The sequence below is a fragment of the Ursus americanus genome, chromosome 29 (genome assembly GCF_024610735.1).
Source record: "Ursus americanus isolate L20-20 chromosome 29, mUrsAme1.1.p, whole genome shotgun sequence".
NCBI classification, from domain to species: domain Eukaryota; kingdom Metazoa; phylum Chordata; class Mammalia; order Carnivora; family Ursidae; genus Ursus; species Ursus americanus.
The window spans coordinates 25137116-25165000 of record NC_142155.1 but is presented as its reverse complement, the minus strand read 5'-3'; the positions used below and the strand labels follow the sequence as shown (position 1 = coordinate 25165000).

The 27885-nt window shown below is 39.9% G+C and overlaps 1 protein-coding gene across 32 annotated transcripts in view; it reads right to left on the bottom strand.

Moving 5' to 3' along the window:
- The window catches only part of PKHD1 (PKHD1 ciliary IPT domain containing fibrocystin/polyductin), a 513811-nt gene that overhangs the window by 418607 nt on the left and 67319 nt on the right, over window positions 1–27885 (bottom strand). For all 32 annotated transcript variants that reach the window (XR_015722268.1, XR_015722269.1, XR_015722271.1 and 29 more), the window contains 7 exons: window positions 23243–23373; window positions 21160–21295; window positions 16967–17162; window positions 16185–16252; window positions 13188–14795; window positions 10856–10999; window positions 5449–5668 (listed from right to left, as the gene is read on the bottom strand). Coding sequence is in view for 23 of the 32 variants with exons in the window: in XM_087857019.1 (XP_087713145.1) it covers window positions 5449–5668; window positions 10856–10999; window positions 13188–14795; window positions 16185–16252; window positions 16967–17162; window positions 21160–21295; window positions 23243–23373 (2503 nt within the window). In the remaining 9 variants the exon portion in view is untranslated. The remainder of the gene's footprint in view (window positions 1–5448; window positions 5669–10855; window positions 11000–13187; window positions 14796–16184; window positions 16253–16966; window positions 17163–21159; window positions 21296–23242; window positions 23374–27885) is intronic.

Here is a 27885-nt window from a genome sequence, read left to right as displayed (position 1 = left end):
GTGATATTTATTCGACAATAATCCTGGCTTTAGGCATTGTTGCGACTAACTCAGAGATTATTAGTAACGATAATGCATGATGTCTCATACTTTTCAACAATTTCATTCGTATGATCTCATTTAGGCCAGTAAAGTAGGTAGAGGCATAAAAAATGTAATCTAAAGAGATAGAGATCGGGAGATTTGCATAAAGTCAAACGCAGAAGTACAGCAGCTCCAAGATTAGAACCCAGGTGCCCTGTCTCCTAGAGCAGGATTGTCAAGTTTTGAGATGCTGTTTGAATATCAGCATGAAGAAAGCAGATCCCATGGGAAGACCAGCAAGGGCCATGGAAAGGACAAAAGGTCACTGGTGAGAAACTATAAATCAGGTCGAACTAGAACATCTCTTCTCAAACCGATGTCAGAAAGGTTTCTTCCACAACTTGCTAGAAATACCACGAAGGAGAACTGCCACATCTACTTAGTCTTCTCTTCTTCACAGTAAAATATTCCCAGCTTAGTATTCACCAAGTCAGGACTTGCATACCCACTGTGCTCTGGACCTACTAGACAGTGTCCATATTTTAACATCATGTGGCCCAGAACCGAACACACATCGCTTGAGCTGGCTGCTGGGGCTGTGGTCTCCTCTTATCTGAGCCCTCCTTCCCATGACATCTAACACGGTGCTGGCTTTATAGCCCCACGCTGAAATTAAGATGGCGGTAAACGCAGTCTCAGAGCCACAATGCCTGAGGACTTCGCCATGTTGTATTTGTTCAGCTGATTTTCTGAGAAGTAGTTAGCATCCAGAGGTTATGCTCAAAAGCAGACCAGCTAGATTTGGATCCCTGAGCAGATATTTGCTTCTACAGGACATTATGAAGACATGAGTCTCTAAGCTTTGGTTTGCACGTTTATAAAATGGAGTTATAATCATCGGGTACCTATTCTATATAGGTGTTGTGAGGATGGGATGAAATGCAGCCTATAAAGTGATTTGCAAAGAATCTGGCACACGTAAGTGCCCAATAAAGGCAGTTCTTGTTACAGTTTTTGGTGGCAGTGGTGTTGGCGGTATTATTGTTGAAATTAACTGTGGGAATTATGTGTCATCTCACTGATAACGGACCCATTGCTCAAATAAATTTTGAACCTGGAGCCTGTCTTGTAACTACAAATCCATTTAGCTGAGCCATGATCCAGGGGGTAGACAGAGCCACAGGATAAATAAAACCTTCACTCCTCAAGTGTCACTTGTACTCAAAGTTTCAGAAAAGCAAAGCAATTTAACTTGTAAATTAAAATGTAATGTAATATTTAGATAAATATGGAAACATGATTGAATGGAATGCAAAGTTCACATGGATTTTTCAAATAAAACCCCTGACTTCAAAGCCACTTGATGCTTGCAGCAGGCCACTTTGGGCTTTACAGCTAGAACCTTCCTCTTGCTACTGAGGGTGGGGGTGAAAGTTGTTAGAATCATTTGAGAACTTCTCTCTATATATATTTCCACCAGAAATCACTTATAAATATATCAGGAAGGAAATAAATTTGGTTTACTACACCATCACGTTCCTTATGAATCAGTACTCAGATAACTACAGATGGTCCTTGAGTTACAATTGTCTGACTTATGATTTTTTTACTTTATGATAGTGTAAAAGCAATATGCACTTAGTAGAAACCACACTTACCAATTCTGAATTTGGGTCTTTTCCCAGACTAGGGATGTACAGTACAATCCTCTCTCGTGACACGGGGCAGTGCAGCTCCCACTCAGCCGCATCATCACGAAAATAAGCAGCCGATGCACTTAGAGCCATTCTGTCCCCATGCAACTACTCTGTTTTTCATGTGCAGTACAGTAGCCAAGACATTCCATGAGACATTCAACACCTTCTTAGAAAATAGGCTTCATGTGAGATGATTTTGACCAACGGGAGGCTAATGTAATTGTTCTGAGCACATTTAAGGTAGGTGAGGCTAAGTTATACTGTTCCGTAGGCTGTTATACTGTTCCATAGCTCACAAACCATATGGTTAATAACTCATTCTAGAATTTTGTCAGGGATAACACAAGCTCAGGTGTCTAAATTTCCAGAACTCCCTTTTCCCCTTTTTAGGCAAGTGAAAGAGTATTTGGCCATCTCTTCCATCTGTTGTGGGCCCCCGTTCATGTTCACTACCAGCAAGTAATGATCCTCAATCCTACAAGCAAGTATTTTATACTCAGTGTATAAATGATCTGGGATATAGACTTGAATTCAAGGAAAGGAGTGACCAATTTCCTGTACAACCTTTTCCGGTCTTGAGCTTCTGCGCTGTTAATGAGCCTTCTGCCCTCTCTAGGCTCATCAGCAAAGACTAGAGAAAAATGGGTTAAGTCACCCAGCAATCCTCTCATTCGCCAGTGGCAATGCAGTCTTCCCTAATCATGTTCTTCTTGCTCGCAAAGAGTTAAAACCACTTTCTGTTAGCTTAGACTTTTTCTTACAAGCTTTAGGTCACACTTCTTTTTGTATTTTCCCCTAGTAATCTCACTAGAGGTTATTTTTCATTAAAAGTCCATCGTCAAAATTAGCAGAGACACCAGGATATCAAAAATAGACCAACATTTATGAAATGTCAAAGTTTCCCAATAGCTACTATCCCATGTTTTCTTCCATAATGATCCTATCAATTAAATATAAACAAGTGTAAATATACGTGCATATACAGACATACACAAATGCAGATGAGACAGTTGTGCATGCACACATGCACGCACATAAATATTTGAGGGAACGTGGTAAACATTTTTGGTCCAACTAGCGGCAAAGAGACTTCTAGCACCTGTTTCCTGACTCGCAATCTGTGGCTCTTTCAGTCGGTCTGATGAGGTCCAAAAGTAAGCAGGTAATCATGAATGCACTCTAGGACAGACATCAAAGACATTTGCAGGGTTTATGTCTCCCTCACTTGACCTGAAATTGTTTCTGGTGGTTCTGGAATCTCATTGAACCACACACCTCAGCCCAGGCTCTCATCCCTGATGCTGAAGGCCATCATCGTGCCAAGTACACTGTCAGCCAGAGGTCTGGGTTCCAGTCCTGACACTGCCAAGGCTGGACTGTGTGACTCTGAAAAGATACTTAGTGTGTCTGTCTCTAGAATAGAATCTAAACTCCTTACAGGGCCTCCAAGACCTTAAATACCTCCCGGAGCCCATGTAGAGAACTTTCCTTCCTTCTTACTCTACTCCTGCCCTTCTGGCCTCTGACCATTCATAAAATGTGTCGGGGCCTTTGCATTGCTGTCCCCACTGCCTGACTGTCCATAACGACACCTTCTTCTCCTTAGCTCAGCAAAAGACACTCCAGAGAAGCCTCCCCTGGGCACATTGTATACAGTAGCCCCCCATGATTTTCTATCACATTATAGCCCCTATCGCAACATGTGATCTTGTTTATTGTATGGCTTCCCCCCTACCCTTAAAGGCAGGGATTTTGCCATCTTGTTCCTCACTGAGTTACAACTCCTTGCACAGTAACTACAATATAGTAAACAGTTGATAAATTCTGGATAGATGGATGGATGGATGGTTGGATAGATGGACAGATGGATGAACTGGGCATATTTTTGCCACAGATACACGCCTACCTTTGCCAAATGACATCAAATCCATAGTGGTAGTGGCTGGGAAGGGGATAGTATAAAGCAGTTAATGGAAATGGGTTTCTTGCAAAGATAATGGCAAGTAGTTCTCCAGGTTCACAAGCATAATCTTAAGAGGAACCAAGGTAATCCATTTGGCATATAATTTTTTAATGCCCACTGTATAATTATAGTGTGTTTTCTGGTTATTAAATTAGTACATGTTCACTGAAAAAAAATACATAAAAACTCAATGAATAAATATAAGTAATACTCCAATCACCTAGGGTAGGCATTCAACATTTAAGAATACATCCTTCTAGTCTTCTTTCCGATCGCCTGTTATATGTGTAGACAATCATACGTACTACCGACACCATTAAGAGTAAATCGATACACTATGTTGCAACCTGTCCTTTTCACTTCCCGACATATTGTAAGCATTTCCCTCTTCAGTTAAATATTCTACATCATGACTTTTAAAGGTTTCCTAGTATATTAGTATTTAGATTCGCCCTTTATTACTCAACATTTCATTTCAAATTTTTTGTTATTATACCTAATACTTCAAAAATGTAGTTTTTCATAAATATTACATCTTTCTAACTGCCTTCTTAAAATCCCAGATGTGAAATGACTAGAGCACAGGGAATGAAGAGTTATCAGTACATATTGCCAAATGGTATCAATAAGAAGGGCATAAGTTGTAACAGGGTCTGAGGCTGTTCCCTCAGCGACCTCAGGAGTAGAGAAGAAGAACACAAGAAGAACTTCAAAGAAGAGCTGTGGGGATTTGGTGAAGTCTTCATATTCAGTGGAGCCGGGATATGACATGTACTTCTCCGTACCCAGCATTTGTGAGTTCTGAAATCCAGTCCTGCCTGAGTACAACCTCCAGAACCCCATTTCCTATGTGACCTAAACAGGGTTCTTCACGCCTTCTAGAAAGCAACCAGCCAAGGAGGTTCCTCTCTTCCTCTGGCTAAATACAACCCTCTCTCTGGTGATGAATTCGTCCTAAAACACAGGCTGTCTTGGGACATCAAGAAGTCAGACTGTCAGGGAAAGTGCTGGTTACTCTCGTTTAGTTGTAATTTTGAACGGGAAGATAGGCCTTCATTAAACAACCAGGTGTAACCAGTCTATCTAGATAGAAATCAAGAGAGTGCAGGGCGACATTCAGCACTGAAGTATCATGCTGCGTGGGCAAAGAACTGCCGGTAGAAATTAAGGCGGTCCTAAGTCACCAAGAGGATCACACGTTTTCCTTAAATGTGTTTAGAAAAGGGGGTTTCACCTGGAAAGTGACAGTATGTTTGTTTTTTAAGTTCAAAAAATCCTCAGAAGCTTATGGTTTCTAAATCCTAGATCTACAGTAATTCTGCCTGCACATCCCCCCTTCTGTTGAATAAACATTGTGCAATCTGCTGGATTTCTCTATGACTTTTTTTCATACTTGTGAATCTGTTTGGAAAGAAAAGAAAAAGGAAAGGGGAAAAGAGCCTTCTGTTTTTCATAATGTCTAATCTTTTTCCCCATTGGCATTCACCAGATGTTGCTTTGGATCGGAAGATAAATATTAAAATCTAAGCAAGAACAAAGCGAGCTGTTTACTGGGCAGATTTTTCAGATGTTCTCTCGAACACTTGAAAAGACAGGAGATGCTTTGATATGCAGGCTGGCTGGAATCCACAGTGGAATGGTCCCTCTAACAAGAGTGGTAGGCCCTGGGGGCCATGTCCACCCAGCCTGCCATTCCTGACGGTTCCATCTGTCCATTGGCCATGCATTTGTGGGGAAGGTCAGGGAGGGAGAGGACAGGGTTACCTGATGAAGAGGCCTGAGAACCATGGGAACGTTGACTCTGTCCAATGATCTGGTGCAAAGAGGCACTGGGGACTTTCTTCACAAATGTAGAGGTAAGGCCATGGTTGGGGCAGTGTCTCTGTCCCCACAGTGACAGTCAAATCACACTGCACGTAGGTGCTGCTGGAGGCTTCACAGCTCTCCTCTGCATGCTTCAGGTCACACAGGAAAGCCAAGGACGCTGCAGGAGACACTCACCATTAGGTTAGGCAGTAACCACGGAAATAACAGAGGACCTCACACTGTTACATAAATGCACTTCATGTGTTGTCCCCTGACCAATAGGAGAATAAAATTATCAGTTTACTTTTCTTAAACATGCATGATGTGTACGCAACACATACAGAAGAATATAAGTAACTTTTTTGTGAAATATGAATCATCATCATAAGAAAAACTCATATGACTCTACAAGCCAACATAAGGTCTAAAACAATTGTGATGCTCTCGAATCTGTGTCTCTTCATCAAGCCCATCACCTTCTTCCTCATCCTCAGAAACAATCCCCTGCATTTTTTAAATCACTTTCTCACATGGGTTGAGAGCTGGTTGAGTTCCACTTGTTTTGAATTTTATACAATAGAATACATGACATATTTTTGGACCTGCTTTTTTCCACTCAGTATTACAGTTCCAAGATGTATCAAATTCCTTAGAATCACATAAAACTTGAGAATACATTTTCACTGCTGTTCAGTACTGCATTGTGTGAAATTACTACAGTATATTTATCTATTCTCTTACCAATGGACTTTGGGCTACTCCCCAGTTTTTGCTACGACAAACACATACTAAATTTCCTCTAGGGTATATGTCTTAAAGAAAATTACTTGTTCCTCAGGTAGGTACCAGTTCAACTTTAGAAGACGGTGCCATAGTGTTTTCAAAGTGCTCGTGCCATTTTCCTATAGCCTACCAGCCACAGCCACGAGTTTCCATTACTCCACATAACTGTCAGCACTTGGGATTATCAGACTCTTAATTTTGGCCAGTCCCATACAAATACAATGGCATCCCATTCCAACATTAGTCTGCATTTGCATCATTACTTCTTAGGTCAAACAACTTTTTATATGTTTAGTCAGAACTCATATTTCCTCTTCTGTGAAATTCTTCTTTTTGTCATTTGCCCTTTTTTATACTAGAACGTTTGTCTTTTTCTTATTGATTTGTGCTCTTTATATATTTTGGGTACTAATCCTAGAAGGTTATATGGTTACTCATACCTTCTCCAGGTTCTTGGATAGCCTTTTCATTCTCTTGATGGGATCTCTTGATGAACAGAAGTCCTTGATTTTTACATAATTTTGACTATTAACATTTCATGAAGAAGAAAAGCAAATATTTGAAGGCCTTTGACCCTTAGGCCATTTCTTTCTCACTCATGAGACACAATGTAAAAAGCATCAACAAGGCAGACTGGCAATAACCTTTACGAGGAAGATAAACAAGTCTCTACATGGGACAGTTGGGGGGCAGCTCTGCTTGAAAACCTTAATAAAGTAAAAAAGAAAAAGAAAGAAAAATCTCTCCAGCTTCCTACCTCTGCAGCTAACCTGTCAATGCAAGTATGCAACAAATATTACCAAGGACTATGGACTTGAACCCAAGCTGCCCCACCTACATCACAGCACTGCGTGCAGCAAGGGGCACAGGAGACAAACACATGTGAGAAGGTTTACAGTTGTGCGATCACATCCAAATAGTATACGGCTGCTGGTACATTCCAAAGCACGTGACACATAGTAGGTTCTCTGTGAATGTGTTCAGGATGAATTACAGCAATTAAGTTGGCTGACAATAGGACTCTCGGGTGGAGAGAAAAAACGTAAGCACTTGCCAGTTAGTAAGCCCTGGGACAAATATAGGCCCAACCCCTATAAAATAAAGAACTCCTTACAGGTGACTAGGTGGATGCAAATTTGACAAGGTGGTCTAAGAAAGGTACCCGGGGCTGGGGATCAGAATCCAAGGTTCTGCCACAAAATAGAACTGTGTGACCTCAATCACTGTAGCTTTTCATGCCTCATGGAAAAATTTAAGTTCCCGTGAAGAAGCCACGCCATATAATTCAACATATAAATGCAAGAAACACAAATATCAAAGATTTGGCTGATTTTTTAAAAAATATGAAGTACTTTCGTTTCAGTGAACGAGATGTTTTAGCAACCCGTCATATGAAAGACTAAATCTCTTCTTTTGTTAGAAGTGCAAGTGGAGGAGAAAGGTCAATGCAGATGACCCCAAAAGCAGCAAAAGCACTTCCTCAGAGCTCTACCTGTACCGCCCCTGCCCCACTGATGAAAGGAAACACATGAGTGGCCCTGTGGCAGGGGGACAAGCAAAACAATAATTAGGGAAGCCGGAGTTCTAGGCCCTCATCCACAACCTGGAATGAGAAACACCACCGTCTTCAGTGTGCAAAATCACACTAAGGAATAAAAGTCAGAGCGGGCGTCAGAACTCAAAGTGACCTTAGTAAATTAGAGAAACGACAGAAATAAACAAAATACCAAATGAAAATAGGAAGGCAGCAAACCACAGGAAAAAGAAATAATAGAACTCGTGTAAATATCAGATGAGGAATGTCCAGCTGTGCACAAGCACGTCAGGAAAAAAAAAAGAAGAAAAAGAAAAAATCCTTGGAATAATCGTAGGTAACAGTAAGATTATAAACCAGCAAGACAGCGATGCGGTTGTAAAAACAAATACGGTGCCAGGTGCTATGCGGGCAATCCTCTGAGGCTTCCCAATAGGGCCAGAACTGGCTTACACAGAGGAGCTGCCATGTTGGAGACTTCAAATCAAGAAAAAAGGTAGGAATGCAGAGAGGGCTCAGAAGAGAAATGCCAAAAAGTTTACTTGTGGGCAAGTTTCTGATTCATTAGGTCGCCCAAATTTCTAACATTTCTAACAAACTCCCAGGTGCTGCTGCTGCGGCTCCAGCAGCGACATTAATATAATATTCTCGGGGCACCCAGGTGGCTCAGTCCATTGAGTGTCCAACGCCTGGTTTCAGCTTAGGTCGTGATCTCAGGGTCCTGGGATCCAGCCCGCATCAGAGTCCGCACTCAGCATGGAGTCTGCTTGACACTTTCTCTCCCTCTCTGCCTTTCCCTCTCTCCCTCTCTCTCTCCGTCTTTCTAAAATAAATAAATAAGTCTTTAAAAAAAATAATATGATATTCTCAATAATAATATAATTCTCAGTAATAATACCCTTGTGAACCACTGTGTTAGAAGGACCGAGATGATTCAGCCTTCTGAAGGGCTGGGTAAGTCTGAAAAAAGGAACGTGGGGGAGAATCAGTTAAGTCAAAGGATAGATTGCTCTGAGAATGATAACTGAGAAACACGGATAACCGTCGCTGCTGGGAAATAGTCCTCTTCAAAAACCTTTTAAAATATAACAGATTCTTAACTAAATTAGTTATACGCAATCTTATCTGAAAGTAGGGGAATTATTCGCAGTTTCTAACAATTTGTGAGACACATTTTGCTTGACCACTTGATGTCCATTATAAACCTACTTTCTAGAAAAAAAAAAAATACACAAACATGCTCAAAATGTTTTATGCAACTCAGGAAGTTGATAGAATCCGTGACTACCATCCTGGGTCTGAAGAAACCAATAGAGTTGACTTTCATCAGTTCCTCTCCATTTTTAGACACTGTAATTAAAAGTCTCTAAAAAGACTTTTTCTTTTTTTATGAAAGAGGAAAATAAGTCCAATTATCCATTTCCCAAGTAAATGAGCGGCTCCTGCACAATCAGTCGGTGTTTGGTGACACCTAGTGGCAATGGTTACAGTTACAGCTTCCCGCTTGTATTTTCCTTTTTTAAAAAACAAGGCATTTTGAGAAGTCCTTTTCTAAAATTAAATCAAATCTTTTAAAATATAACAATTTCTATTCATCTTCTTCTATAAGTTATCAAACTTCCAATATTACAATTTACCTGTCCCAAGAACCTCAATGATTTTTATTTTGTACTTCTAATTGAAATTGGGTCTTGACCTAATACCAAGGAGCTTTAAACAGTTAATTAACTTAAGATGTGTATGTGTGAAAGCCTTTTTAAAAGACTGTAGCAGTATTAGTTAAATATTTAACCTAGAAATATGGAGTCTTGGTTTTCTGTTTCCACAACTTTCCAATTCATTTATTCTTTCATCAAGCATTAATTTCACACATTCGCTGTTCCAGTGCTTGTCTATGCACAGGAGGGAGAGTGGAGAAGGGAAGAGTCAACATCTTAAACTTAAATATTCTACTGTGTCTTACGTTTCCTACTGTGGAATCTTCAGTGGAATAGATCTCTCTTCCATAATGCTCTGCTTGTATATATGGTGGGTAACAGGAAACTCCGTTTTAAACAAGGATCATTACTCTCTCTCTCTCCCTCCTCTCCTCCCCCTTCCCCTTCATGAATAAGACAATCTAATGTAAACTGCCATCACCAATTACTCATCATGGAATTTTTGTCCAAGCTCAGACAAAGTGATGCTTTGATCACTTTGTAAATCCTTCACCCACATTCAAGTTACAGACACAAGTTAGGAACATAATTTCAAGCACTATTCTGAAAGCATGTGTAAGGTGTCCAAGCACATAAGTACAAAATCTATGATTACGCAAACAAGTTAATCACCTGGCTAAGCTGGTCCTCTAGTGATAATGGCAACTTCTTCCCTTTGACTTTTTTTTCTGAAGCTCCATGGGTAATTACTCACTGTTAGAAAGCCCCATCATGGGTCTATCAAGCTTTGCACCTTTCTCTCTAACTAAGACACACCTTCCTGTACCCCGATTTACATGATGGCTGTGATGCTTAAAGCAATGAGAGATCACAGTGTTCTACTGAGTAAATACCTGGGCATTACAGAAGAAGAGGACGGTGTTCATGTTGGCTCTTCGGCCTCTAATAAGAATTCCAGAACTGGGTGCACCAGGGAAATACGCAAGAGATCTCCAGCTCGCTGATCTAATCCCTAGCCCAGTACCTCCAATAAGCAGATGTTTTCAGCAATTCCACCCCAAAACAAGACAAGAGATTGTTTTCCCCATATCTAAGGCTGTCATTGAAACTAGTATTCAGAACTCACAACTACTTTCTCCATCATCGTATGACAACAATCGAGAACACGGCTGATAAATTTTCCATTGCCATCAAGAGGACAAAGGTTACTATGAACCATTTTAATAGGCAGTCCCATCTAACATTTTAGATGGGGAATAAAGAAATCCTCTTCCCAAGAACACATAGAAGAATTGGGGGTCAATACAGCATTGATTACAGAAATGCAGTTAACTAAAGAATATCATTTTTATATACACTCTTAAAAAAAATATGTGGCATTTGTACACACCATCCAGGGGCAGGACCAAGCAGCTGAAGGCTGACACTGTAGCATTAGCCAAGACCTGGCAGGGAGCGCCACACACAGCAGCTGAGATGTTCCCTGGAGAAAATCCTGCTCCAAACACATGCACAAGCCTTCCACCCAGGCAGCCTTCAAAACAAAATATAAGTTCATGATTACAAACGCAAAGGTCTCTTTCTTTACTTAACTCAAAATTCAGATCCATGCTTTCTTGCTGCCCCTCATTCTTCCTCTGCCCTCCAGGATCCACACAATTGGCTGCCAGTTCCGATATCCCTAGCGTCTTCCCACTAAGCCCTGGTCTCCAGAGCCTGGAGTCCTTGTTCTGTCAGATTCCAATCATATTCAACCATCTATAAAAATGTAATAACTTTTATAGACAAAAGTAATGCTTATTTATCATTCTTACATTTTTTTATACCAAAGAGTATACAATGGAAGTAAAAGTTCCACTGAACCACATAGATCACTCCCCAGAGGTGGCCACGTTTGGTTTCCGGTGAATCCTTCCAGAATTTTTTAAGCATCTATATTTTTATACAAAGAGATATTTTCTAGGGGCACCTGGGTGGCTCAGTCAATTACGTGTCTGACTCTTGATCTTGGCTCAGGTCTGAGATCTCACAGTCATGAGTTTGAGCCCTCCATGCCTAGCATGGAGCCCACTTAAAAAGAAAAATTAAAATCTTTCTATATATATTCTTCTACAGTTTGATTTTTTCTTTAAAAATATAGCATAGACAATTTTCCAAGTATGTGTACATGTATGCATGCTACTTAGAATTCCATCATTTGATTATGCAACAATTTATTTAGCAATTTTCCTATCAGTTGGTTCTTTCTTTATTTCTCCTCTCTTGCTATAATTAATGGTGCTGAGGAACTGTACATTGATTTGCATAGAACTGTTGAAAACTGTTAGAAGTGGGATTTCTAGGGGCGCCTGGGTGGCTCAGTCGTTAAGCGTCTGCCTTCGGCTCAGGGCGTGATCCCAGGGCCCTGGGATCGAGCCCTTCATCAGGCTCCCTGCTCCACTGGAAGCTTGCTCCTTCCTCTCCCACTCCCCCTGCTTGTGTTCCCTCTCTGGCTGGCTGTCTCTCTCTCTGTCAAATAAATCAATAAAACATCTTTAAAAAAAAAGAAGGGGATTTCTAGGTCAAAGGAAACATAAGGTTTTAGATTTGTCGAATATTGCCGAATTTCTCTCCAAATAATGTTGTGCCAGTTTACACTCCTACCAGCACTGTAGGACTGCACCCGTCTCTGATGGATAAAAGTATGACAATTCTAGACAAACACCATGTTTTGCTTCAGTCTGAGAACCAAAAAAGATAAATGTCACCTGGACTCTCAGATACGTGGCAACCTGAGTCCACACTGAGAGAGTTCCAGTGTCTACTTCCCTCAGGTCAAGTTTCGGTGGTTCTTCCAGCCGCCTGACAAACCCAAGAAGAACTCTTTGCTTAGGGTGCATTTCATAGCCCTGCTCTCTCATCATAAAAATCAGGGAATCTTAGAAGAAAGGGGAACTAGGGAGCATCCAGACCAAACCCCTTTATCCGTAGAAAATGTACCCCGCTAAATTACTAAAACACGTGGGACCAAAATCCCAATTCCTATAGCATTCCACCCAGCCGAGGCCAAACAAATTTGTTCTAAGAATTGGCTCCACTAGAACTTCATCAGTGTAAGATTCGCTCCCATAATCTCCTCTGTACTGTCTGCATCACGGTCAAATTTGAGCAGTCTCGAGTGCAGTGAGGCTTTACCTGAACAGAAACCAAAACCATCACTGGAAGAAAAGGCAAGGCAAATTTCAGTATATCTATCTAAAAGGAGAAAAGAGTTCAACCAATGCAATCATACTATGCAACTGGCCTCTTATTGCTGGGGTGTGGATTTGTCTGTGAAATAATTCCAAAATGATAAAAGTTAATGATATTTAATAAGTTTTAAATAATTCAGGGTGGCATAGAGGTCTAAAGAGAAGTGAAGGCATCTATGTACTACTTACTTGATCAAATTATGAGCTCTTCCAGATGGAATTATTGAAGACACAAATTAAATCAGGTTAAGGAATCAAATTAAAATAAAATTATACTTATGGAATTTGCACAAATTCCTTGATTAAAAAAAAAAAAACCAAAGCCTCATACAGGGGGCATGCCAAAGACAAAAAACACAGGCCAATCAGGCTTCTCTCTCCTTCTGTCTTTCAGATTGTGGTTGATTTCCTACCTTTTAGAGTGATAACAGTAGCTATTAATTCACTTACATAAAAAAGAAAAAAGAGGTCTGTCTTATTTGCTTGACTTACCAAAGTTCTCAGTCACTGCTGAAATAGTGACTGTGGATGTGAAGACCAGGACAGATGAGGCCCACCCCCTCGTGCGGTCGTACCCTCTGACTGGGTACTCCCCAGCAGGAAGGGATGTGACCACACACTGGAGAACTGTGTGGTTGCCAGAGACACCTGCACAGGGTGACATCCCAATAAAAATGTCAACATTCTCAGCTCCTGAGACTTGGGCCACCACGAAGGTTAAGACGCCATCAGTCTGAGAAATAGAGAGTAATTGTGGGGTGAAGGCATTGCTGTAACCAATGACACCCATATGGTATGAAAGTCCATCTACCTCGATGACCAGGCCCACAGAGCCATTTCCTGCAGGCACAACGCACTGGATGAGCTCGGAGCTGATGTTCACTGTCAGGCAGGCCTGCTGGCCAACGAAGACTAGTGTGCTGTTCTGTCCTCTCAGAGCTGTGCCCTCCATGGTCAAGAGACTTCCACCATGGATGCTGAAATTCTTGGGGGAATAATGAAACACTTGAGGCAAAATGTAGAAGTGTCTGGAAACATTACCAAAACAAGCATATCCACTTCTGGTATGAAAAACTGATACGTAGTGGAGTCCCGGGGTCAAGTCTCTTATCCAGCATGCCACATGGCTTGCATTAAAGGAAGTTACAGCACAGGGAAGGTGATTATCCACAAACACCACTGGCTCATCTGCTGTGATGTCTAACTTCTGACCCCTAATCAGCACCATGGTCAGAGACCCATGGATGTTAGTGGTCAAGGAGTCCACGATCGGAGTTGTCTCTTCCTGCAGGAAAACAGTGCAATTGCCCTGACACTCGCTGGGTAGCCCATTGACCAGGACTGAGATGTTCAGGGTGAAGGAAGCATCAGGCAAGGGGTCACCCACTCTGTTAATCTGGCAGAGGACTGTCTGGTCCCCCAAGCTCAAAATCACACAAGTAAATGGACCTGAAAGGTCCACCTGAACTGACCTCTTCCTAGAGTTGAGAGCCAGTCCCCTCACTGTGAGTACGGTCCCGCCACAAGCAGACCCATGTGTCGGCAAGATGGCCATTATCCGAGGTGTCATCACAAATTGTTGGAGCACTGCAGACATGTTCGCAAACCCCATCTGCTTTTGACGTACTCGGAGAGGATAGATGCCCGCCTCCAAACTCTGAAGAGGAAAGGAGCACCCAGACAGGCTCATGTTGCTCTTTAAAGACTGTGTCTCCAGATCACAGCTGAAGACCCCCAGAAGAATCACTGAGCTGGGGAGGTTATTTCCTTCCACAGAGAGCCTCAGGCTGCTATTGGTCATTTCTCCTCGCACGGCAGTGACCACTGGTGTCCTTGCTGCTTCATATACGAAGGTAAAGCCTTTCCCCACGAGGCTGGGTAAGGGTCCTTGGGCGAAGGACACATTGCCAGCCCAGACCTCCACGGGGGCTGGGACAGCAGGAACGTCCGCACCAGGCAGCAGGGCAATGGGCGGGGTCTCACACAGGATGATTGTCTCCGTTAAGTGGAGGATGTCACAGGTCCGATTACCCACAAGCACCCAAACCAGAGCAGGGTCCCTGCTGAACCCTATTCCCGAGATACTGAGGATGGTTCCACCTAAAGCATGAATATTGAAAACAAAACTTAAAAGCTGATATTCAGAACTCACAGCACTCACAGCACGTACGCAAACCCCAGGGCAATTTAAGTGGAAGGCGGGCTTTTGGCGAAACCTCAGTGACTTCACCTCACCCCATCAATGTTACATTTGTGGCAGGAGTTAGAGGGGCTGAAATTCATGTAATAGTAAAATGATGTAAATTGTTATATAGGGGGTGTTTATAATACTTCAGACAAAATTTTCAAGTGTATTTATAGATCCTAGAAGGCACTTTTATCAATGTATACACTAATGAGAAATCTAATTTCTAGAAGTGTTCTTGTCACTGCTATGTTATGTGGCATGTTAGTCTGTAATAATACTTCATATAATTATTATGTAGAGACAGTATATGTGTAATGTCTATGTTAACGGAAATTCAAATTCCTGAGTCTTCTTGTCATTTGCCATATGATCTCACATACTATTCCATATTATTGTCTGTGTTATGATGTAGAGTATATGCAGATTGTTCTGTATATATTCAACTTATACACTAATAAAAAATCCAATTTGCCGAAGTCTTTAACTTCTCTTCTATATTATTCTATGTGATAGTCCGATAGTCCATATGTTACATAGGCATATGTCCGTGTGTGTGCATGTGTGTTTTGAGGCATCTCAAGAGCCACTGAAATATGGAAACATGCTTGTGATCCTGCTACTATATTCCTAGACTTTGCCTATCTCGTTGAGGTACAAGCAAGCCCCATCTTCAGGACAGGGGTTGGAGCAAGGTACCTCAGATCATGACCAAACCCGTGGTACAGGCAAGCAACTTTAAAAAGGATTTTACTGTACTCTGAAAGGATAAAGCATTATTGCACACACTATCGCATGATCATTCACATGCAGATGTATAGCTTTCAATTTTTTTCTAAAAATGAATAGTTTCCCAGATTTTTGTCTTGTCCTTATATCTCCTATATTGACATTTGTGTTTCTAACTCCTTCTGGGTCCTTCATCTGCACCCCCAGAGGAAAGTGAAGACACCAGACTCATTCTTTCCCTCCTTGCACCTCCAGTACCTAAAAGGATAACATGACTGCTCTTCCCTTGTTTTTCTAACATCCTCTAGACATGTACTATCCGTTGGATGTTTCAGCCTCTTTTCATCCTAAAAACAAAACCAGGCACATCTTCTTGTCACAAAAATACTTCAATTTCCTGAGCTCACTGGGGCTCACCGGTTTCCACCCTTCAAAGTACACCACTCAATTCCCAAAGCGCAAGGAAAGTTCCTCACCCCGATGCCCCATCTCTGGTCTCACTGGTTCAAATCCAGGAACAAAACCTGAATATCCAGTGAACAGACCTGCTGAATAAATGGTAGACAGCCACTCACCCAGAAGGGACCCACAGCAAGGCTCAATGCTGAAAACTTCTGTGACGTACTGGACGTGAAGATCAACCCTGCAGAGAACGGGGAGATTGTTCTAAAATAACTGAGTCAGAAAGAGAGAAAGGGAGCAGCAAGACAGAGAGACGTGGGTATTTGGGAGAGAAGAACAGACAAAGGGAGCAGTGATGGAGAGCACGTGGGAATGGCACTACCTCACAGAAAAGAAAGGACACAGTGGGGAGAAAATGTTGTATGGGATATTTTCCTGGGCTGGTACCATGTGGTGGCATCAGCCCCACACAGTTTAGCTAACTTCCTGGAATGAGGAGAGGGAACTTCTGGAGAAATACTAGGCAGAGGGACTTTGAGGCAAAGAGAAACTGAGCACAGCTTGGGCAATAATTGTAAGCCATTTATTCAAAGCCCTAGACACTATCTTATTAAAGGTCTTATGTAGTCACAGACTCTAATTAAAGCACAGAATATTCCCCCAACGCACATAAATTCTCACCTCACCCCCACCTTAACCAGAAGCCATGACATCCTAGTTCCAGAAAGTTCTCTCTTCCCCAACTAATGAACCAAACATTGCCCTTGGATTGGTCTTGAGAGTGAATAGTCCTGGAGGGTCTCTAAGATTTCTTCAAATTGCGTGATTCTCATGTGCTTATCACCTAACTTCAGAAAAAGGGGGGAAGTGAACACCTAACTCAAAGCCAGAATTCCTCGACTGAATCACCAGACCGTCAAAGAGACCTACAATGAATGGCCAGCATCCACCTCACCCTTGTGAGCGCACGTGGAACCCATTGATGGAGACCGAGATCCTGTGGAGGCCGGCGGGCAGCGGGGGCAGCACCACCTCCAGGCCCTGAGGCATCTGCACATGAGCTGGAGCCACAGCGTCCTGAACGTGAACATCCACATCCAAATCGGTGTAGTTCACCAGAAGTGCCATTCTGATGAAAAGGGTCTCACCTCCTGCATTGAAAAGAATCCATTAGCCTCTGTGATGTAGGTTTATGGCCTCAACCACTTATTCGAGCTAAACCTATCTTTCAGGATTAAATACATGACCAACCCTGTGCATACCACCCTAACTGAGCATTTCAATGCCAGTTGAATTTTTTTTCAGAAAACTTTTAGCAACTCTTAAAATAATAGAGCCACTGCCTCTAATCTCATGAGACCATGACCTGAGCCAAAACCAAGAGTCGGACACTAAACTGACAGAGCCACCCAGGCGCCCTCCAAGTCCTTTTCTTTAACTTTCACTTTGCTTCACTTACACTCCGGGTACATTGAACCCCTTAACAATGCTGTGCAGGAGTGCAGTGCCACAGAGCGCAGACCCCTTACACATGTGCCATCCCATTTCGTCCTCACGCTTTCCTCATGACATCCTGCAGCGCGAGCAGTTAGTAGCACTGGCATTCAGCTTTTGAGGAAAGTAAGGTTCAGCAGCCAAAGTGTAATAGCTACTTAAGGGAAATATCAAGGCCTAAACCCAGTCCTCTCTTACATTCCAATACCTTTTTAGTTTAATTAGCAACTTTACTAAAATGCCATGTATGCTATCGACACTTTACTTCAATTCCTTTTACCTTAAAAGGTTATTGAGTACCAAGGAGAAGATGCCACAAAGGGCATAAAAATAAGTTAAACACAGACCTTGCCTTAAAAGAGACCTCAAAGGTAGTAAAAGAGGCATTAAAATAGCTTCAGTACAAGACACGCTGTAAGAGGTGAAAACCAAGCAGTGGGCTTGTTCAAACCACACCAACATTCTGAATATCAACAAAGACTTCATGGGCAAGATAGAGCTTGAAATTCTATTTGAAAAATAAATCCCAGGAGGAAGTGATAAACAATCGGGGGTTCACAATTCAATTCTAAAAACTTCACAGTTTTATCCAAAGTCTTTGTAGCACTTTCTCATTTAATCATCCAGTGGCTTGGAGAGAAAATTAGAGAATTGGGTGACTTTCTGGTAGACAAGATACATGTGCATAGTCAGGGACTCTATGGGTCTAGGTCAAGTTGATGGTGGGTGTATGGCTGAAGACCAAGAAAGCAATCCTAAGGGGTCTTAACCTAATTCAGTAGGCAGCAGAGACCTCCAAAGGTTTCTAAGCAAGAAAAGGGTGTGATTGAAGCTTTCTTCCAGTCTATTAGGTTAATTGGAGAGACAGGGGAGGAGAAATTCAGTCTTCAGACAACGGAGTCTCAACAAGAGCCAGAAATCAAGCATGCAATGGCAAAGGTAGAAATAAATATATGTACCTCCACTGTGTCCTACAGAGACGCAGCGTAGGCCAAAGCGTCTCTAAAACTTCTTTAGCTGAGAACACTTTAGACCTAGAGAGCTGGCATCTACAGGACAGCACAGCTAATCAGGTGAGGAGGAGAAGAGGCTACTTGAAAGAGAGAAGGCAAAGACCAGGGGTTGTGGGGTGTTGGGAAGACTGACTCAACGTTCAAATCCTTGCTCTGCCATTAGCCTACCCATGTGAGTTTGGATGACTCACTTTGGGCTCTCAAAGCCTTGGATTTTCCATCAGTAAGACGGTAACAATGCCCACCTTGCTGTAAGGATTAAGTTAGACATCCTAGGACAGTCTCTGGTAGAGTACATCATCCGAAAACCCACCATTAAATTCATTTTCTTTCTTGCTCCATACCCTCTTTACTTCTTGATAGTCTCCCCAACCTCATTTCTACTGTGAAGTCTGAAACCTCAGTGTAGTGATTTTGAAGGATTTCAGGGTTGAGCAAGAAAAAGACATGACCATGATGTGGCAGGAGCATAAAATTGAGCTTTATTTGGGTGGCGCTTTGACAGGTTTGCACGGCTACCAAAATCTCACAGCATGAGACCTTCCAGAGGCAACAATAGGAGACCACCACCCAGAAGAGTAGGAAGGCAAGGGAAGTCCCCCGGGAGAAGGGGAGGGGGGCTATGTGTTTAGATGACGTCACTTCGTTCCTGGCTTGGAGACTTCCAGAGGGCATTAGTGGCTTAGAGTATTTTATAGCCCCCAAGATTATCTCACCTATTGCTAGCAGATGTTGGATACAGTTTTGCAGGGTATGCAAAATGGACAGGCTCTAAAAGGCTAAAAATCTGGGGTTTCTTTGGGGGGGGCTATATTTTAAATAATTGGTTATGTAAAAATTTTAGTTTGACATTGGCATGTTTTTGAGCAAATGGGTCCCAGCCTGCTATCAAGAAGTAAACAACACAGGGCCAATATACACAGGACATCTTTGGCTTATCTATGGAACAGTCAGTATCTGGAAGAATGATACCATTCACTCAACAAAGTGTTTGTTGAGTACTTCCTCAATGTTGGTTCCTGGGTTTGGTCACTTTTACCTACTTTACCTCCAATTTTCACAGTAACCTTGAAAGAATTATTCCCCCCTAGCGGGCAGAGACACTAAAGATAAAGGAAGTTAACTATCTTGCCCCAAGGAGTGGCTGAACTTGGATTTATTCAGACCCAGTACTGCCCAACCATAAACACCACACGAATGGCTCTGCACATCAGGTTCTTCTTCCCCCTCCCCCGTCCCTCCCTCCTCTCTTTCTTCAATTTCATCTTGGCTTCACTGTTCTCATCAACATCATCATCTCCTGGGTGGATATTTATAGCATTCCAACTTTCAAAGGAGCCTTTCCCAATAGGCTGCCACTCTTTGGGGATTTTATAACATGTTCTTTATTCTGCCTGTAGAAAGATTTAAATGCAAGTGGAAATTCTGCAAATCATGCATCATGTTGTATACATCAATAATATGAACTCCTTGGGTTCTTGGTCAGTTGTCAAGCTAATCCTAGATGCCTCTGAGGCATTGATGTAAGGTACTAATTCTTTTCATTATCGATAGGAAATTGTATTAAAAGCCCAAATCACTGAAATCTGAAGAGTACGCAGAACTCCCTCCTCTCTTTCCTACTTTGTTGGGAAGTAGCTATACCACTAAGGAATTTTATACATTTTGGTTGCCTGAGGCATCCAATTCTTTTTCTGCACTAACTGAGCTGAATAATATTGAGAAGCTAAAGGACACTTCCCTTTATTTATGTACACTTGAGCAATGGAAAATGAAAATAGTACCAGAAAAATGGAGTCCAGGCTTTTTCTTTGGGAAACGTGTTGGCTTTTTGTAATAAATCCTTAGATATGGCTGCCATAAACTCTCTGTTATCTGGTATTCAGTTAACCAGAAAGGCATGTTACCTGGTACTTTTCCAAATCGATACGGTATGACATAATAATAAATTGTTATAATTCCATCCTGTCATATCATCTGAGTTATCAATGAAAGATTAAATTGTATCAAGTAGTTCTGTGCTAAAGAAGTCCTTCTTTTTATACATTCTATGTCTCAAGGAATAAGAATTCTTGGTTAATCAGAACACCTTATTCTCTAATCATATCAAATAGCTACTGCAATAGAATCTGATGCCAAAAAAATGGTATTTTATAGTAAACTATGCCGTGGTTAGCTGCTTAGACTCTATAACCAGAGTGCTTGGGTTCAAAGCTCAACTCTGTCACTTGCTAAAGGTAACATCTTAGACAAGTTATTTCAGTTTCCTATTCCTTAATTTCTTAACCTATAAACTAAAGATAATAATCCTATGAATCAATGGCAAGGATTAAAGTCTATTACATGTTTGTGCTATCATTAGCATATACTAGGTGCTCAATAACTGTATATTGAATTGTTACCTTTGAATTCTCATGTCATTTTCATGATGGAAATGGTCCCAATTTTAGAGGAAAAAATAGATACAAGGGGATTTACTCAGTGATGGCTAAAATGAAAATAGCAGTGTTCCAGTTTTCAGAAAAATAATTTCCATTCAAAATATAATGCTATCTTCAATATAATTAAGAGACCATTGTTTGCATTCTTTATAGGATCAGTGGTCTAAAATAAAAAGATGCTGCAGTATCATGTATTTTACCTGCTATGTTGCTCCTGTTTCTGCTCAGAGACGTGATCACTGGATTTAAAGAGGAGACATATGTAAATGCCATGGGAAGAACTGCAGAATGGTCCCCGGTAATCACAGTCAAATTCACAACAGGTCCATCTTTCCCCTGAAAAATCAGTTTTTAAAATAAAACCTCCGTAAATAAGACTGACTTGAGAGAATTCCATATAGAATTCGTTTAAAAGGTTAATTTCAAGAAAATTATTTTTTAAAAATATATTGCCACTTTCAAGTCTTTCACTCACTCTCTCTCTTACACACTCACACATACACACAGTGACAATTACTCAGAATAGGCAAGTGTGGCATCCAACTGATGAAAGAGTAACTAAGAATGATTTGCAATTAACACACCAATTGGTTCTGCAAAAAAAAATGGCAATTTCAAATATATCTATACCCAGCTAAACTATCCATCAAGTGTGAGAATACGTTCAGACATGTAAGTACTCAGAAAACTTCCCTCCCACATATTCTGTCCTAAGATGTTTCTTTAGGCTATGGTCTCATAACATAAACAACAGCCAAAAAAGAAGATATGAACTCCAAAAGACAGTGAATCTACCCAGGAGAGCAATCAAGGGAAGTGCTAGGATGAAATCTGTAGAATAAACCAAGAAAACACCGAGTTAGATTGAAGCAGGAGAACAGAGAGCCTCCAGGAAAAAGAGGAACTGATGTGATGGGATTTTTTTTAAGATAGAGGATTTTTATTATGAGGAAAACATATTAGGAAAAAGAATTAGAAACTCTAAGAAAAAAAATAAACTATAAAAGAAAAAATATATTACCTGATTCTGCCCATGTCATTAAAATAGTTATAATAATGTAAACATAGTTTATTGATTTAACAAAGAAATGGTACTGTAACTACATTCAAAAGAATTAAAAGTAGTTGTTTCAAAAAGAGGAACTTGAAGAATGGCACAGAGGGGTAGGAGAGCAGGATTGTTTTACTATTTTCCTTTTATACTCTGCATGTATTAATTGGATCAAAATTTAAAGTTTGTTTTTTAATGCTTATTCTGTCTAGCAAGAGAAATATTAACCATGCAAATTTTACCAAAAGAAATTACAGATAACTGGATACTACATATCAAAAGCTTTAGGATTTAGATTAATTTATCCTGAGAAAAATAAATATGCTCCAAATTGTAGTGGGATGATCAAATTTCTGTTGCTTAAAACAGAATATTTTGAAAATTATCTTAATGTCCAGTAATGGGGAAGAATTAAATTACCGTTCAACTATATATTGGAATCCCATAAAGTTTTTATGTAAATGTGAACATGTCACAATATTTGAATAACTAGATAAGACAAAAATGTAGGGCCAGAGATCAAAAATGATTCTGAAATTTCTCTTCCAGGGGTTTTTATTTGTTCGGTAAACAGTTCTCCTTTGGGTTCATGAGTGTGTTGAGAATGTTGATGACACTGAACTATGAAGAGATAGTTCAGCTTCCACTGTGAGCATGACTTTCAACAACAGCACCAGGGAAGAGTATGGCCTCAAAGCTCCTAGGAGGCTATGAGATGGCACTACCTGAAGAAGAAAGGGACAGCTAAGGGACTTGTTTTTAAGGGAAAAGAGAAGCAGAAGGGAAAAATTAGGAAGATATTTTATAGGAACCAGAAGTTCTAGAAGTTTCTAAGTCCCACCATTCATATCCACGCCAGAAAACAAAATTGTTAGTGAAAACTACTTGCTTAAGAGAGAAATGAGATGATAATATACGTAAGTTTTGCAAATCAATACCCAGAAAGTACACTAGATAAAATCATTTTTTCTGCGGCATTATTATTCCTTGAGAGTATGAACTGGGACTGCCTGGCTGTCTTCTTTTAAAAGAAATCAACTGATGTTAATTGCCAGCCCCACTGGTAGAGTCAGCCTCCCACTTTATTGCAACATAGGCAATATAAACAATATTAGCATACTCTCAAGATGAAAAGGTCGTGTTAGTTAATTAAGTTCTAAGAAAAGATTCATGAAAACCCTTACACTACATGTTAATAATGACCACCCACCCAGAGAGGAGATTCCACTTACTCTGGGTGGAACTTTGCATTGAATTCTTCGTGAATTGCTTGTGGTGATGTTGATGGCACAAGACCGAGATCCAAATAAGACCAGGCTCACATCTTCCAAACCAGAGCCTTGGATGGTGGCCCAGAGCCCTCCTGCAATAAAGAAAGCATTTTCAGATGGAATGAAGAGCCATACAGGGAGACAAAAATTAATTATCCACAAGAGAGATAAAATGAAATAAAAATATGAAGCTCCTTAGTCAAAACACAAGTCCTGCTCAAACTGCAGAAAAAGACTGATGCTAAATATGAACTTGCCCTGAAGATTCAGAGCAAGACTACAATAGTCTTCAGAGGTAGAGAATAAAATTGAAGAAAAGAGCCAATTTACAATAGTAACATAAACGATACAATATCTGAAAACAAGGCCGACAAGAAATATTCAAGAACATGAAGAATTTGAAGAAAACTTTGAAATGCTACTGGAGAATTTAATAGATGGATTAAAACTTAAATTAAAAAAAAAACTAAAGTAAATGGGTAGAAAAAGTGAACCTCATGAAGCTGGCATATCTTTCTAAATAAACTGGAGCATCAATATAATCCCAATAAAAATACAAAGAGGATTTTTAATTTAAGACAAGCTGATTTTAAAATTTTAAAATAATAATAATATAAGCAATAGAGAGAACACAAAATTTCAAAAATAAGAGCAAAGGGGTCTTCTGCCAGACATTAAAATACCTTATAAAACAACTATAATTAAAATGTAAACAAACGCAATAATAAAACACCCACATACAGACAGATCAATGAAACAGAACAGGAAGTTCCAAAATAAACCCAGAAAAGTAAGAGGCTAATGGAAATGATATGTGTCATTTCATATAAGTGAAAAATAGACGAATTTTTAATAAGTAAAATAAGTGAATAGTATTGAAAAAATTAAATCTGATCTCCTACCTCACATCCTCATTAAAATAAATTCCAAAGTGAACAAATATTTAAACTGTTATATAAAAAAAAAGGAAAGCATTAAAATAATGAGAAGCCACTATGGGAAAACTTTTATTTTTATATAATTTCAGAGATGGAAAGCCCATTCTAAGTAATTTATAAATCCCAAAGCCATAAAAGAAAGATTGATACACTTACTGCACAGACAGGTCTTCAAAGGCAAGGGAAACAAAGGCAAAAATAAACTATTGGGACTTCATCAAGATAAAAAGCTTTTGCACAACAAAGGAAACAGTCAACAAAAGACAACCAACATAATGGGAGAAGATATTTGCAAATGACATTACAGATAAAGGGCAGATATCCAAGATCTATAAAGAACTTATCGAACTCAACACCCAAAGAGCAAATAATCCAATCAAGAAATGGGCAGAAGTCAAGAACAGACATTTCTGCAAAGAAGACATCCAAATGGCCAAGAGATACATAGAAAAGTGCTCCACATCACTAGATATCAGGGAAATACAAATCAAAACCACAATGGTGATGGGCAGTAAGGAGGGCACGTATTGCATGGTGCACTGGGTGTTATACGCAACTAATGAATCGTCGAACTTTACATTGGAAACCAGGGATGTACTGTATGGTGACTAACATAATATAATAAAAAATCATTAAATAAAAATCATTAAATAAATAAATAAATACCACAATGAGATACTACCTCATACCAGTCAGAATGGCTAAAATTAGTAAGTCAGGAAATGACAGATGTTGGTGAGGATGTGGAGGAAAGGGAACACTCCTACATTGTTGGTGGGAATGCAAGCTGGTGCAGCCACCCTGGGAAACAGTATGGAGGTTCCTCAAAAAATTGAAAATAGAGCTACCCTACGACCCAGCAATTGCACTACTGGGTATTTACCCCAAAGATACAAATGTAGTGATCAAAAGGGGCACCTGCACCCCAATGTTTATAGCAGCAATGTCTACAATAGCCAAACTATGGAAAGAGCCCAGATGTCCATCAACAGATGAATGGATAAAGAAGATGTGGTGTATATATACCATGGAATATTACACGGCCATCAAAAATGAAATCTTTCCATTTGCAATGATATGGATGGAACTAGAGGGTATTATGCTATGCAAAATAAGTCAATCAGAGAAAGACAATTATCATATGATCTCACTGATATGTGGAATTTAAGCAACAAGGCAGAGGACCATAGGGGAAGAGAAGAAAAAAATGAAAGAAGACAAAACCAGAGAGGGAGACAAACCATAAGAGACCCTTAATCTCAGGAAACAAACTGAGGGTTGCTGGGAGGGTGGGGAATGGGGTTGCTGGGTGATGAACACTGAGGAGTGTATGGGTTGTAGTGAGCACTGTGTGTTGTATAAGACTGATGAATCACAGACCTGTACCCCTGAAATAAATATTATATATTAATAATTTAAAAATGAATTATAAAAAGAGTAAACAAATAGACAAACATATAAAGGGCTTATATCTATAATAAATTTTAAAAAACTCTTAAAATCAATAAGAAAGAAAAATAATCCAATTGAAAAAAAAAGTGGGCTAAGAAGATGGACAGGTGACTGAAAAGAAAATACAATACTTCTTAAACTTATGAAAAGATATTTAATTTCTCTCTTAGCAAAGTAAATGCAAAGTAAAACTACAATGAAATATTATTTTTCTTCCATTAAATAGGCAAATATCAAAAAGTTTGGTAACACACTGTGTTAGTAAGATGTGGTAAGTATATTGTCATATATATTGCTACACAGAGAATAAACTATAAAACATCTAAAGAGAATATTTTGGTATTATCAAAATTTTAAATTTACATAACCTCTTGACTCGGCAATTCCACTTCTAAGAAGTTATACTACTATTTTCACATATATGCAAAATGGAAAAACAGTATATCCACATACAAAAGAATGAAGTTGGGGGTTGAAATTTTTCTCCCCCAAATTCATATTTTGAAGTCCTATCTGCCAATACTTCAAAAGGTGTCCTAATTTGGGAAGAGGGTCATTGCAGCTGTAATCAGTTAAGACAAGATGAAGTCATTCTGGAGTGTGGGCCCCTAATCCAATATGACTAATATCCTCATAAAAAGGAATAATTTGGACACAGTAAAGATACTGGGAGAACACCAAGTAAAGATGAAAGAGGAGATCAGGTGATGTTTCCACAAACCAAGGAACACCAAGACTGCCAGCAAACCACCAGAGGCTAGGGGAGAGGCATAAAACAGATTCTCCTTCATAGGCTGGTTCAGAAGGAATCAACTCAGTTGACAGCTTGATCCTTGACCTCCAGCCTCCAGAATTGTGAGACAATAAATTTCTGTTGTTTAAGCCATCCAATTTCTGGTACCTGGAAAAGGAGCCCTAGAAAATTAATATAGACCCCTACCTCACACCATAAGCAAAAATTAAAATAAACAAATACCTAAATGCAAAAGCTAAAACTATAAAATTATCAGGAAAAAAATATGCATAAATCTTAGGGATATTGGATTAGGTGACTGTTTCTTAGATATGACACCAAAAGTGTAAGAGGGATCCCCTTTCTCCACATCCTCTCCAACAATTGTTTCCTGCCTTGTCCATTTTTGCCATTCTAACTGGTATAAGGTGGTATCTCAAGGTGGTTTTGATTTGAATTTCCCTGATGGCTAATGATTTTGAACATTTTTTCATGTGTCTGTTAGCTATTTGTATGTCTTCATTGGAAAAGTGTCTGTTCATATCTTCTGCCCATTTTTTTATTTGATTGTTTCACGTGTATTGAGTTTGAGAAATTCTTTGTAGATCTTGGATACTAGTCTTTTATCTGTAGTGTCATTTGCAAATATCTTCTCCCATTCCGTGGGCTGCCTCTTAGTTTTTTTGACTGTTTCCTTGGCTGTGCAGAAGCTTTTTTATCTTGATGAAGTCCCACGAGTTCATTTTTTCTTTTGTTTCTCTTGCCTTTGGAGATGTGTAATGAAAAAAGTTGCTGTGGCCGATGTCAAAGAGGTTGCAGCCTATGTTCTCCTCTAGGATTTTGATGGATTCCTGTCTCACATCGAGGTCTTTCATCCATTTGGAGTTTATCTTTGTGTATGGTATGAGAGAGTGGTCAAGTGAACAGGACAAACTAGACTTCATCAAAATTAAAAACCACAAACAATACTGCACAAACCACGAGAAAAGTGAGGAAGAGAAGAAAGGATTAGAGAAGATCTATAAAAACAACTATAAAACAAGTAGCAAAAAGGCGATGAATACGTTCTTATCAGTAATTACTTTGAATGTAAATGAACTAAATGCTCCAAGCAAAAGGCATACGGTAACGGAATGGATAAAAAAGTAAGACCATCTATATGTTCCTTACAAGAGATTCATTTCAGATCTAAAGACACATATAGATTGAAAGTGAAGGGATAGAGAAACATTTTCCATGCAAATGGATGTCAAAAGAAAGCTGGGAAAGCCATACTTTTATTAGAAAAATAGACTTTAAGACAAAAACTGTAACAAGGGACAAAGAACGACACTATATAATAATAAAGGGAACAATCCGACAAGAAGATATAACAATTGTAATTATTTATGCACCTGAAGATTTTTTGTTTTTCTTTTTTTGTTGTTCAAGAAATTTCTTAATCTATCTTCATTTTTTAAAATTCTTTTCTCAAAGAAAGA